Consider the following 13,552-nt stretch of genomic DNA (forward strand, 5'->3'; position numbering starts at 1 on the left):
CTATCAAGATGCAACTGATGTACAGGAACTCATCATGGGGTTTTCAAGGCAAGAGATAAGCCAAGGTGGTTAGCCATTGCCTTCCTCGGATAGCACCTCTGGTCTTCCTTGTTGATCTCCCATCCAAGTAATGACCATAGCTAATCCTGCTTAACTTCCACCTGTGATGAGCTCAGGCTAGTTTGGGCAATTCAAGCTGCTACCCATCTCCTTATTGGGGTGGGGGATATGTACGCCTTCATTTGAGAGTGTGGCATAAGTATTAGTGGTGCTATGTGCCATTTAGTGGGGGTTCAAATTATACAAACGCATCTTTTGAAAATCCCATTAGTGTGTTTTGGGTGGTAGGCATAACAGTATTTTTCCCCTCTATCATCTTTGAGAAAACCCTTCCTCGCATTGATGGAACCTAACTCATTTCCAAAGAGTTTAATAAAACATATATAGACTGCCTCAAACACTGTGAATAGTATTATTCCCATGGGGAGAAAAGTGACTAGCTGTGAGCACTAATGGCTTCTTTCTGTGGTTTCTAACCCTATACTCTACTCTCCTGTCTTTTCAACCCAAAGTGCTATCGTTTCTCCCTGATAACCCATCTTCCTGAGGTTGCTGTTCTTGTGAGGCATGAGAATGATATATTTTATTTAGTTGTATTTATTAGGGGCATTTTAATAGCACTTTCCACGATAGTATGTTTGGGGTTAGCTCAGTTTTTGGGTTCTCTATATACGAGAAAATGGTACTTTGCATATCTTAATGGACCCAATATAAAACGGAGATGAGTGGCCCTGAAATTGGAGAGTGAGATCTGGACAAAAGGTAAAGTGCTTTAAAGTCCCAGAGGGAGAGATGTAAGAATGTGTGTAAACTGCCTCATTGCCGTCACTGGGGCTTAGAAGTGCTTAACTCTGGCTGGATCGTGCACTTAGTATTTGTCCTTTGGTGGCTGTTTCGTGTTGAACCTTTGCTGGGGAGAGAGTTGTACCGTTGTGGTGAAATGGAAGCGTTCAGTGCTCCTTATTTTAAACTCATCTTTGTGTGCAAAATCTAACTGAAAACTTGACTAACTGAATCGTATTAGCAGTTACCGTGCTCTCTAAAACGGGGGGGGGGATTGCTTCCTGAGTGCACATATTGGGAAAATAGTGTATGCCAGCTAGGGATTAGCTACTGGAGCCCATAGGGCCAAATCCAGCCCTTGAGAGGCACAAGAAGCAAGTGGGAGATGTGGTTGTGGGGGGTAACAGGACTTCCTAGTCAGCTACTTTGGAGGATAGTAAGCATCATGGGGCGCAATTCTGTTTTGTTTATATTACTCTCTGAAGTGCCAGGCATACTGATTATATTAACTGAATAAAGAAAAGTGGACCCTCCCCCCACAAAAAAATAGTGCCACTATGTGCATTTAAAAGGCAAGTTTATTGAACACCAATGTATTCTTGTCCTTTTTCACTTTAAAAGAAGTCTTTAAAGTGGCTTAAAATGTTTTTAATAAGAAAAAGTTACATCATGGCATGATAACACCAATCCAAAAGCACAGATACACGTTCTTGCAGCTGTAAAAACATAACAGCTAGTAACTTGAAAGTGCCTGATTGCTGTCATTGATGGTGACAGGCAAAATGCCCTGGAGGAGTTCCAAAGATGTGGGGGCCACCACAGAGAAAGACTTGTTGCTATCACATGTCTTTTTCCAAATCAGCATTAATATTCCAGCAGAAAAAGGTAATGTGTGAGCTGGTGTTGTGACACTGCTGTTTTCCATCAGCTACTGTCAGGCATTTGTTAGCTCACTGTTGACATTTTGTGGAGCATGTGGCTTTAGGGCTAGGGCTGCCAGGTCCCCCCTCCTCCGGCGGGAGACTTTGGGGGCAGAGCTGAGGGGATCTCGCGCGCGAGTTTGAGTGGTAAAGGGCTGCTTGCAATGCGGCACTTTACAACTGGAAGTGACGTGCTGCAATGTGTATGTGTGCATGCACACTTGCCCACTGACCCTCAGCTGGTCGGCGGGCAGAGGGGTGAATTGCCGGGGGTTTGCCCACCACCACTGGGCACCTGGCAACCCTACTTTAGGGCACAGTCTTTTCCATATTTTTGTCAGTTTATTATATGTAATATTACATCTTTAGAGGAATGTTTGTGCCCATGTGCTCATGTAGTTGCTGTGAGCTCTGTGATATAGAAGTACTTGTCACTTAAACATCTGAAGCTACTGAGTGGCTTGGAGTGTGGGCCTCGAGACAGAAACCGGAGGATGCTTGTTACCTTTCTGTTGTTTACAAAACTGGAGAAAGCCCTTTTTTTTCCTTCAGAGTTTTCTTTCGCGAGGCATTCAAACAAAGGTAATCTAGTACTGGTTTTGCCAGCAGTGAATGAGCTTTCTTAGGGTAAAGCAGACTATAAATCTATTAGACAAATTTGTTCAAAGTGGTTTACCTAAAAACAAATTCTAATATGCAATAAATAGACTGAAAGTTTGGTTTTAGATATCAAAGGCCCCAAAACAAAACTATGTTAAACAGAAGGCCCTTTGAAACAGTGTCGCCTGCCACCTTTTGTAAAGGGGAAGAGGGAAGGTATAATCTGCATGTCATTGGTCAACTCTTTCCATAATGATGTACATGCCAGAGCATGCCGTACAGGCTGGCCTCTTGTGGAGAAAGGCAGCCCTTCAGATATAAGAGTCTCAAGCTATAAAGGACTTTAAGGACTTTAAAGCTATAAAGGACTTTAAACCAACACCTTGAATAGCTCACTTCTTCAGATGTGGCTCACGAAAGCTCATACCCTACCAGAAAATATTTTTGTTAGTCTTTAAGGTGCTACTGGACTTTTGCCCTTTTTGACTACTGCAAACAGACTAACACGGCTACCCACTGTGAATTACCTTGAATAGGACGCAGGAACCAGTGGGCAGCAAGTACAATATTGCTGTAATATGGTCGGTCTGACTAGCTCCCCATCAGCCAATGGCTCCTGCATTTTGCACCAGCTACGGTTTCTAAGTTGTCTTCTAGGGCGTCCTTACATAAAACACATTGCAATAATCTAGCCACAAGGTTAGATTATACAAGCCTAACTGACCTTAGAACAGGTCTGAACTGACCCTAGAAGCTAAAATGACTAAACTGAGGCTATCGTATTTTGGTCACATTATGAGAAGACAAGAGTCACTGGAAAAGACAGTCATACTAGGAAAAGTTGAGGGCAGCAGGAAAAGAGGAAAACCCAACAAGAGATGGATAGACTCAATAAAGGAAGCCACGGCCCTCAATTGGCAAGATCTGAGCAAGGCTGTCAAAGATAGGACATTTTGGAGAACTGATTCATAGGGTCACCATGAGTCAGAAGTTAATCTCCTGCCAGGAGACTGGCAAGTATAGTAATACCATGCTTTAGCTTCATTGCTGGCTAGCAGTTAGATGGATTCAGGCGCTCAGCCAAAGTGACCTTCGCTAAACGTCAACATAAGATAAAAACGGAAAATTGTTCTCCTCTTTGAATTCTGGAGTGGGGGTAATCTAAATCCATTGTGATGCTTTATTCTATGTGTCCTAGGCATCCTTTTTGTAACTTTCTCACCATATAATAATTAATTGGCTTGACATTGAAGATCTGATTATCTATCTATGCATATCTATATCAGAAAACCTTGCTCAGGGCCTTGTAAAGAAACCTTGATGGGTGTCAAGGATAAATTTTGTTATGGGATAATTTCAGACCCTTGAAAAGATGTAATGTAAAGATTGTGATGCATAACCACAGATTAAGATTCCCATGGAGAAAGGTATATAAGGGGCTAAAAATTGTAAAATGTTAGAGGTCTTTCTCAGACTTCCCGGGCGGTTTGTTGGTATGTATAGAAACTTTGCTCTTTGAATGTTATGAACTGTGTACTCTGTGCAAATAACTCTGTAAACTAGCCTGTTGTGGCTTTGCCTATATTCTGATATACTCTTCTTATTTTTTGAGACTTGCTTTTAATATTTCTGAAGTTAGCAATAAAAAGAATCTCAAAGATTCAATAAGATTGCCTCTTTACTTTGAGAAACTATTTCTACCAAGGAACCATACCTTCCAGCAAGGTATACATCCTATAGATCTAGTCACTGACAACAGTAACTGAGCGTCTTCAGGCATTTAACACACACACAGCCACAAGGTTACAGAAGCACAGATCAGTTGCTCCAGGTGCTCCGTGGCCTAGAAAAGAGGCAGTTTAAAAGCCTGATGTAAGTGAAACGTGGTACTCCTAGCAACAACTTGTTTGTCCCCCTGCAAGGCTGGGTCCAGCAGTGAACAGAAATTAGGTTTTTAAAACCATACACTGCAAACAGATAATTGAGCGGATGAATGCTTGTGTGTGTCAAGAAGGAGGTTGTGAAAAACTGCTCTGCAATGATGTGTTTGCCCTATGTGCTTTATTGTTCAAGCTGCTGCTGCTTCCTTTCAGTCCCTTTTGAAAACACTTTGCTCGAAGTTCTTGCTTGCTTTATTTTTCTTAAGTAACTAATAAGTGTCCTCCCCTCCTGACAAGGACAAAATCACTTGAGATTATATCCCATTTTGTCTTCATGTTTCTGTGAATGTACAGCATTTAATAGCACATGTTCTCATAATTAACTCCACATAACAGCCGGTTTTATGAGATGGTGAGTAAAAAGTGTTGTCCTTAACTTCAGGGTGAAAAACGCTCCATGTGTCTAATAACTGATGCTCAGACCATGCATCTAATAACTGATGCTGAGACCTCAGAAAAGTTTTTTTGGAAGGGATTTAGCTTTAAGATAATGGGCAGAACAATCCACAAGGGGGGGAATGTTTTTGGAGCCCGTGTGACCCCTGCACTGGTGTTAATGCCACTTGCGCTGACACAGGGCCACTTGCGCCAGTGTTGGGGTGCCACACAGCACTGCCACACATGAGCATCAGCATTGCCACCACAGCAGCATGTTCCTGGCAGAGGGATCACGTCAGTGGCAAAGAGGACATTAGTCCACTCCCTAAGTCCTCTTGCCCTGGGAACGCCCCTTTTGCAAAAAGGGAGGTGCAGCCCTATGGAGCAGTTTCGTGGGATTTTCACTAAAATAACATTTTTGGCTTGCTATGCCCGGCAGCAAACCAAGCAGGAGGTGGCCTAGCTGTGCCTCCACTACCCCCCCCCCCGCCCCAGATTGGGCTGTAAAAGTCCTGTCCATGTTCTGATGCAGTACTCCATTAAAGTCCCTTCCTAAGGTAATACAACCACCTGCAAAGTAATCTATTTTTTTTCTATCAGAGTCCTTGAAAATTTTTAGGATGAGATTGATGTGGACCAAAAAGGCAAACAAATGTATATATTTCTCTATCTAGAAAGCTTTTAATCATTAAACATCTGAGGATTATGCATAATGATGGCCACACCATATTTTTAGTGATGTAAGTTGCTGAATGTGGTCCCTAATTTCATATATTTCAAATACTTGCATTTCTATGCTTTCTATGTGTTTCTTGTTGAAAGAAAGAAAGACAAAAAGAAAAGAATATTTGCCTTTCCATGTCTACAAAGTTTAGCATACGTACTTCTCTTGTTTGGTGAATTAAGACCTTTAATATTTATCAATAGAATTTAAAAGATTCCATGACTAATTCTCAGGGCCTATAATGATATAGGGAAAAAACCCTATTTTTGCTGTGAAGAAGAAACGTGTGTAGGAGAGCTTTCAAGGGAATCCAGTAATAGTTGTACTGTTTTGACTGACACCCATTCATTGCATACATAAACATTTAATTTAAAGAGAATTTGCCAAGTATATATCTGGTACCCAATTCTTACGTTTTTGTGTCAGAAATGCAAATTGTTTTCTTTTAACAAGACTGTCTAAGTGGTGGTCACACAAAATTTGTATCTCTTGATCGTCTACCAATAGTCTCTCCCCCCCCCCGCATAGATCTCAAAATAGGACCCTGGGCCCGTTGGGGTATGCTAATCAGGGGGAAGAACAAGAAAAAGCCGCAGAGTTCAAGGTGAATACAGAAAAGTAGGGGTTGGGGAAGAATAGTGCTGTGGCTGTTGTGTGCATCAGGCTTCCTGCTGGCAGCCTCTGCAAAGATGATGACTATAACAAAAAATACGATTGCTGCGGGTGGAGTATCAGGATCCAGACGACTTCTGTTTATCCCAGGGCCCTCAGAGCTAGGAGCGCCCACCCTTTGAGAGCTGGCTGCCCAGAATTGCCTTGTGGAGGGATCATTCATCTGGATGGATGTGTGGCTCCTTCCACAACCCAGTTCCCGCTGGACGGTCGGAAAATATTCTGGTTATGCAGATGTCCTTTACCAGCAGAAACAAGTCCATGTGAGGATGCAGCAGAATATTTGCTGTTCTCCAAATGTGGGAAAATCTAGCTCTGAAGTCCCCTCTGAACAAAATAAAAGTAAAAGGTGGTGGAAAAAAATCTGTGTTTTTTTCTTGTTCTTCTCTTTGATTAGCATACCCAACTGGTCCTGAGGTTGCTAGGAACCACATGGCCCTTCCATGCCTCTCAGCCTTCAGGAGTGCCAATTGCCGAATGGCCATCCCCTGTGTTCCTCAGTGATTTGTGGCTGAGGATGACATATGGTTTTGCAGTAGCATACGGCTGCAGTGGTCAGTGGCACAACTCTCAGCTTCCTCCTGCTATACCCTTGGTCAGGTGCCTGCAGCCGGGCTGTGGGGGTGCCAAGCTGAGTAGTCATTAACGGTGAATGAGTCCATAAAACTCATGAGTTTTATGAGTCCTGCATTAGGAGACTGCATGAGTCCTGCATTAGGAGACTGTGACCCTTCATCTTAAGTGCTGCATAGGGACAGGCATGCTAGTGGGCAATGGGAATGGTGCTGTGGGTTGGTGACATTTCCCAAGGAGGAATGTAAGCACAAGGGCCCCCCGCCAATCCCGTGGCTGAGTAATCATCCTTCTCTAAGGGTGCCAGAGGGACGAGCACTGAAAAAGGTGGACTGGGAGGTGTGGCTGCTGGTGTGCAGGGGACATCTGTGACTGCACTGACTCTCCATGGCCTTTCCCTCTTCCCCTTTGGAGGTGAGGGTACCCATTGCTCTGAGGGGGTTGGGAGCTTGATCTGGCAAGAGGGGGATTGCAGGGGCCCTTCCCAACTCTGTCAGCTGCCCAGGGACTTGTGACAGGACTTGGACCCTTTAAGGGGGGTTGGAGGTGCGCTGTGGACATGGTGCCAAGATCCCTGGCCTTTCCCACCCCTGGCTTTGACAGGTGCTGGGCTCCCACTAAGCCTGTATACCTCTGAAATCCCCACAGCTACCCTGGGAGCCCAAGAATGGAGAATGTGATGAGTCTGAGCATAAATGTGGATCAGATGATGGAATGCATGTATAGCAGCACAGTATATCCCCATAGCTGATCCAACTCGAGAAAAGAGCTGATCTCAGAGCTTTACTCTGCTGAAGCCAGTAGAAAGTGTGGGGCAACAAGGTACCATAACACTCTGCTGTTGAAGCCTGACCTTTGCTGATACAATATTCCAGAGCAATCCACTCTTGTGTTAGGACTCTTCCCAGCTGGTTAGGAGTCTGCTGCTGGCCCTCTTCTTGCCCTTCTGCCTGTCTCCCAGCTTCCAGACCCCTTAGACAGCTCCTAATCCATGTTCAGCCACCAGTCAGTGATGCTATTCTGCTACTCCAGTTCATGCAATTGATCGATAATTGCTGCATCAGAAATGGGATAGTGCCCTTTGCTCATCCTTCAGTTGCGCCTAACGGCCAGTGTGACAAAACTGAAAATGATTGTGTAGTCCTATGCACAGCGCTATGTTCTGCAGGTAGTATAAGGCATGTAATGTATATAGGACATGTAAGGTTTATATTTCGAAAATAAATCTTTACATGTCTGTACTTTTTGTGTTTCTCGGTCCAGATGCTGGATAAACTGAAAGATCGCTGGTTGCATACTGGCTTGTGGGAAAAGTTGGAGCTGATAAAGACTGTCATTGTGGAGCCCAAAGGAGGTGACAAAGCTGATTTTGATGACCTTCTACAAATATACTATGATGCTATAAAATGTAAAAAAGGAAAAGGTGAGTGACTCATGTAAAACTATAGAAGCTTGGAAACCTGGTTACTAAGACCTAGAATAGATATTATCCATACAATTACTGCCAAAACTGGCAGTCCAGTGTCAACTCTCTCCCCCCTCCACTCCTTACTAGCATATAATACCAATTCCCTCATGTCCTTCTGTTGCACTACTTTGCATTCATTCTGCATTATTGGCTGCTGCTGGCAAACAGGAGGGGAAACGCACAAAATCATCATGATCAAAAGTAAGTTTTACTGAATACTACGGAAGGAAACAGGGAAACTAGACACAGGACTGCCATTTATAACGGCAGCCGCATGTTCTTCATAACATGCAGTTCTCCCCTGCTGTGTAGTGGCAATACCAGCCGCAAGATGGTCCACTATTGCCACAGTTGTCAACAAAACTTTTCACAAAATGTATGAAGTCCCAAAAGCATTTCAAACTGGAGCTCTCTTCATTAGAGGATTATGAGAGAGAAATTTGAAGGGAGAAATTCATCACGCTGTTGAAAACTGTGGCAAATGTAAAGTCAGACAGTTAATATGAGGGGTAGCCTTCTGTGCCTTACATACAGGTTTCCAGTGACCCTTTCATTTCCTGGCCCTCAGCATGCAGAGTACTGCATATTGGGACAAAAAATCCCAACTTCACATATACACTGATGGGATCTGTCCTAGCAGCAACAGACCAAGAAAGGAATCTTGGGGTGGTAGTGGATAGCTCGATGAAGATGTCGACCCAGTGTGCAGCTGCTGTGAAAAAGGCTAATTCCATGCTGGCCACAATAAGACGAGGAATAGAGAATAAAACTGCTGCTATTATACTGCCCTTGTACAAATCTGTGGTGAGACCACACTTGGAATACTGTGTACAGTTCTGGTCACCACACCTAAAAAAGGATATTGCAGATCTTGAGAAGGTGCAGAAAAGAGCAACCAAAATGATCAGGGGACTAGAGCAACGGCCCTATGAGGAGCAGTTAAAATGCTTAGGGTTGTTTAGCTTTGAAAGAAGGGAGACATGATAGAGGTCTATATGAAGAGAGTGACAGGGAGAAGCTTTTATCCCTTTCTCATAATACTAGAACATGGCGTCATCTGCTGAAGGTGGAGGGTGAGGGATTCAAAACAGAAAAAAGGAAGTATTTCTTCAGACTTGATAGACCTTGGTCTGATCCAGCATGGCCTTTCTTATGTTCTTATATTAGTCTTCAACCTGGGAATAGCTTGCGTGTGCCTGAAAAGGAAAGGATCGCACATATTGTGATGTGCATCAGATGCCTAAAGTGGACTGAAGGCTCTGGAAATACCAGGTCAGCTCTTAGTGGAAAAGAAAAATGTAATCAATTCTTTAATTCTTCTGTTCAATTGTTCTTTGTGTCGAAGATGGTGCCCTTCTTCTCGCTGTCTGCAGAGGCAAGGTCAGCGAAGGCCTGGATTTCTCCGATGACAACGCTCGTGCTGTTATAACTATAGGGATTCCATTCCCAAATGTGAAGGACCTTCAGGTACGATGTTAAGACTGTTTAAATTGTTTATTTGTGCCATGTAAAATGTTCAGAAGTTTGTTCTCTGACATCCCATACATACATAACTGCTTTCTCAAAGGTTCTGTCTTGATATTCCAAATGATGGTGTTCTATGCAAAAAAATGTAGATGGAAGAGATAAAATCTTTGATCTAGACTCTAGTAGGTTGGTGTCTCTTATCCTTTAGTCTGCTATCACCCATCAGTAATGGGGAGGGGCTGTGGCTCTGTGGTAGAACGTCTGCTTGGCATGCAGAAGGTCCCAGGTTCAATCTCTGGCATCTCCAGTTAAAAGGACTAGGCAAGTAGGTGATGTGAAAGACCTCTGCCTGAGACCCTGGAGAGCTGCTGCCAGTCTGAGTAGACAATACTGACTTGGATGGACCAAGGGTCTGATTCAGTATAAGGCAGCTTCATGTGTTCAATGCAATATTATTATCAAATGCTTGACACCCCCTCCAAACCACGACTTTCTTTTAAAAAGAGGACTAAAAACATCACCCAGTCAAGGCAGCTTTATTTCTGTTGGTGAATTTGTGATATCTGCATATGATTCACAAATCTCAAGCGTACAATTTTTATTTGAGCCTAGCTGGTACTTTGGGGGGAACCTGTTTCTCCCCTTATTGCTATTACAGTGCCCCTCTTTTAAGAACATAAGAAAGGCCCTGCTGGATCAGACCAAGGCCCATCAAGTCCAGCAATCTGCTCACACAGTGGCCAACCAGGTGCCTCTAGGAAGCCACAAACAAGACGACTGCAGCAGCACCATTCTGCCTGTGTTCTACCACAGCCAAAATAATAGGCATGCTCCTCTGATACTAGAGAGAATAGGTATGCAGCATGACTAGTATCCATTCTAACTAATAGCCATGAATACCCCTCTCCTCCATGAATATGTCCACTCCCCTCTTAAAGCCCTCCAAGCTGGCAGCCATCACCACATCCTGGGGCAGGGAGTTCCACAATTTAACTATGCGTTGTGTGAAAAAATACTTCCTTTTATCTGTTTTGAATCTCTCGCCCTCCAGCTTTAGCAGATGACTCCGTGTTCTAGTATTATGGGACAGGGAGAAAAACGTCTCCCTGTCCACTCTCTCCAAACCATGCATAATTGTATGGACCTCTATCATGTCTCCCCTCAGCCGCCTTCTTTCCAAGCTAAACAGCCCTAAGCGTCCTAACCGCTCCCCATAGGACAGTTGCTCTAGTCCCCTAATCATTTTGGTTGCTCTTTTCTGTACCTTCTCAAGCTCTGTAATATCCTTTTTTAGGTGTGGTGACCAGAACTGTACACAGTATTCCAAGTGTGGTCTCACCATAGATTTGTACCTCTGACAGTAGTATGATAGCAGCAGTTTTATTTTCTATTCCTCGTCTAATTTTTTTGTTTTCTTTCTGAAAGTGTGTTGGACATACTTAGTCGTATGGTTGGAAGAGGCATTTTCTTATTGCCAGCTGCCACTTTTTGGAGGTCCCAAGAAGGAATTCTAGAATTTTATCTCAAGGTGGGCTAAGCTGTGTAAAACAGCACTCTTCCAATGGTTCTCAGAAGCCATTGCAAATGGGCTACCTAAAATCCTGTTTGTCCTCTGTTGGTCTCCAAAAGTTCTGAACAAACCCCAAAGTTTTGTAGAGTATTCCTTAATCAATGCTGTAGATTGTCCTAAAGTCCATTTATTTCTTGTTTAGGGAAAGCTGTGTCGTAATAAAGGTACTAAACATAGCTCTCAAGAAGTATTCCAAAGGCAGCAGGTGGTTCTTAAGATAACCAGAGTGTTTTAGGGCTTTTCTAGGTTAATACGAACAACTTTTACCAAGTCTGTGGGTAAATGTGTCACAGTGTTTTGAGGTGAGAAGGTCAATCACATCAGGGCGAAAGGACAACATAAGGTATGCAACAGTTGAGAAGCAATGAAAACCCTGCATGCTTCCTTCGTGACAATTCTGAATCCTTCTAGGTGAAGAAATTCTGAGCTGTATATGTCTACAGCATGTCCACCTTATCTTTAAAAGCATTTCTCTCATTCTAAAAGAGAAAATATTTCATAGAAGTTTTTCTTTCCAGTACACCCTGTAATTTACCATTTTTCTGCTGGAAAAATTGGGGGCGGGGGGGAACCCTCAAAAGAAAACTGGGAAAAACCCCTCTCCCCGAATTTTCCATTTGCCTTCTGAGCCTTTATACCTCTAGACCAAAGGTAGCCTGCTTAGTTTGGTCCCAGAATCAGGCCTCCTGGATGATACCCTGAAAGCCATGACAAGTGCTAGAAAAAGTGGATGACCAGCTTGCCTACCTGGAAAATTTTTGAAGAGCCCTTTTTAGTGTAACCTACCAGGAGGATTTCACTGGTGCATTATGGGGCGCTAGTCTCAGAAAGCCGTTACCAGAATGGCTTAGATACAGAAAAGTAGCTAGCAGAAAGAGCTGCTACACAAGAAAGCATTTCTTAATTTTGGCTAAAGTTTGCACATGCTACTTAAGTGGACTCTGTCATAAAAAAATGTGTTTTAAATTATATTTAAAAATAGATGCTTTGATCAGGCTTAAGGCACTTTGTGACATCTGCAGGAAGCAGTCTTGTGACCCAGGTCGGGTTGTCCCAATTCACAACCTGACGCTGAGTGCTGAGAGGGATGTCAAGGCAATACCGGCAGCACATCAGCTAACTGAAGTCACTGTGTACTAGGAAGGTTTGACTCTGGGAACAGCCTTTTTATTTTCAGCCACTGGAAGTGTCTGAGGAACATCGTGTTTACATTGTTCCATGACCCTGGCCAGCTTGTACCTTAGTCACGGGGATATTTTAAGAGTCATCTGAAAGCCATCAAGATGCCATGTTGACATAACAGTCCCGAAGAGCAGCAACATTTGTTGGCTGGGGCAAAAAGTGTCTGTTGTGATTGAGTCTTACCTGAGATTGGGGGCAAACCACTAGAAAATTAAAGGGCTTAGGAAGAAGAGACTTGACATTCCTGGGAAAACTCTGGTGTAGAACAGCCAGGGGCTATTTGGCTTTACTGTACATCTGTCGATGCACTTTAGTACTGCAGCATGTTAAAGTTTTCTTGTCCTTTTTAGTCATACTTGTGTTCTATGAGAGGTTTTGTTCTGAGTGCTGAGCAGAGCAGTTCGTCTTCAGTCTTCTGTGCAGTCCCACATTGGGACTGCGCACGCGCAGGCCAGCCACCGAAAAGATTTCTCATAGCTTCTATATGGTAGATAGGGGGCTCCGCTTCCTCCACGCATGCGCCAGCTTTCCTGCCCAAGCGGCGTGACGTTGGAGGGCGGCGCCCCCTGTCCCTCAGTTCTTTTTCTGTCGCCTTCGGAAAAGGTTCTTCTCAGCTTCACTCTCCGTGAGTCTTTAAAGGAAAATATATTTGACTATTATTTCAAACGCGGCCTCGATTATGGCGCAGACCGTTCACACAGCGCTCTTCAAAAAATGCATGCAATGCGGGAGCAAGATATCTAAGACTGATGACCCCCTGCGTGATCTGCTTGGGGGAGGCCCACAAGGTGGGCTCCTGTAAAATCTGCTTACAATTCATGCCTACTGCCCGCTCGAACAGGGCTGCGTGTCTCCAATCAGCGCTTTATCAGAAAGCCTTGTCCTGTTCCGATTTGCCGACCTCGTCAAAATCGGTCGCGCGGGAACATGCCCCCCGTTCCGAATCGCTCGGTTCCGTGTGGTCGGAACCGGCACCGGATTCGGCGAAGAAGCGCCCTGCGTCACTGGGGGCTAAGGAAAAGAGGGCTGCCTCGGAACCGGTGCATAAGAAGGTGAAGGCAAAGACTAAGCACATTGAAATTCATCGCGATAAGAAAGCGAAAGTTAAGCACTTGGTTCCGAAGCCTTCAGATCCGACAGAGTCGGGTCCGATAGCAAGTGAGAGATTGTGTACCCCTCCTCCTCCACGCACTCCTTCACCGATCATTGGTTTGG

At 44.1% G+C, this 13,552-nt stretch overlaps 1 protein-coding gene across 1 annotated transcript in view; it reads left to right on the top strand.

The window, feature by feature from the left end:
- BRIP1 (BRCA1 interacting helicase 1) overlaps positions 1-13,552 on the top strand; it is a 189,686-nt gene that overhangs the window by 105,391 nt on the left and 70,743 nt on the right. The window contains exons 14-15 of the mRNA XM_056865031.1: positions 7,914-8,073; positions 9,464-9,585. Of these exons, the coding sequence (XP_056721009.1) occupies positions 7,914-8,073; positions 9,464-9,585 (282 nt within the window). The remainder of the gene's footprint in view (positions 1-7,913; positions 8,074-9,463; positions 9,586-13,552) is intronic.

The sequence above is a fragment of the Euleptes europaea genome, chromosome 19, assembly GCF_029931775.1.
Source record: "Euleptes europaea isolate rEulEur1 chromosome 19, rEulEur1.hap1, whole genome shotgun sequence".
Classification (NCBI taxonomy): Eukaryota; Metazoa; Chordata; class Lepidosauria; order Squamata; family Sphaerodactylidae; genus Euleptes; species Euleptes europaea.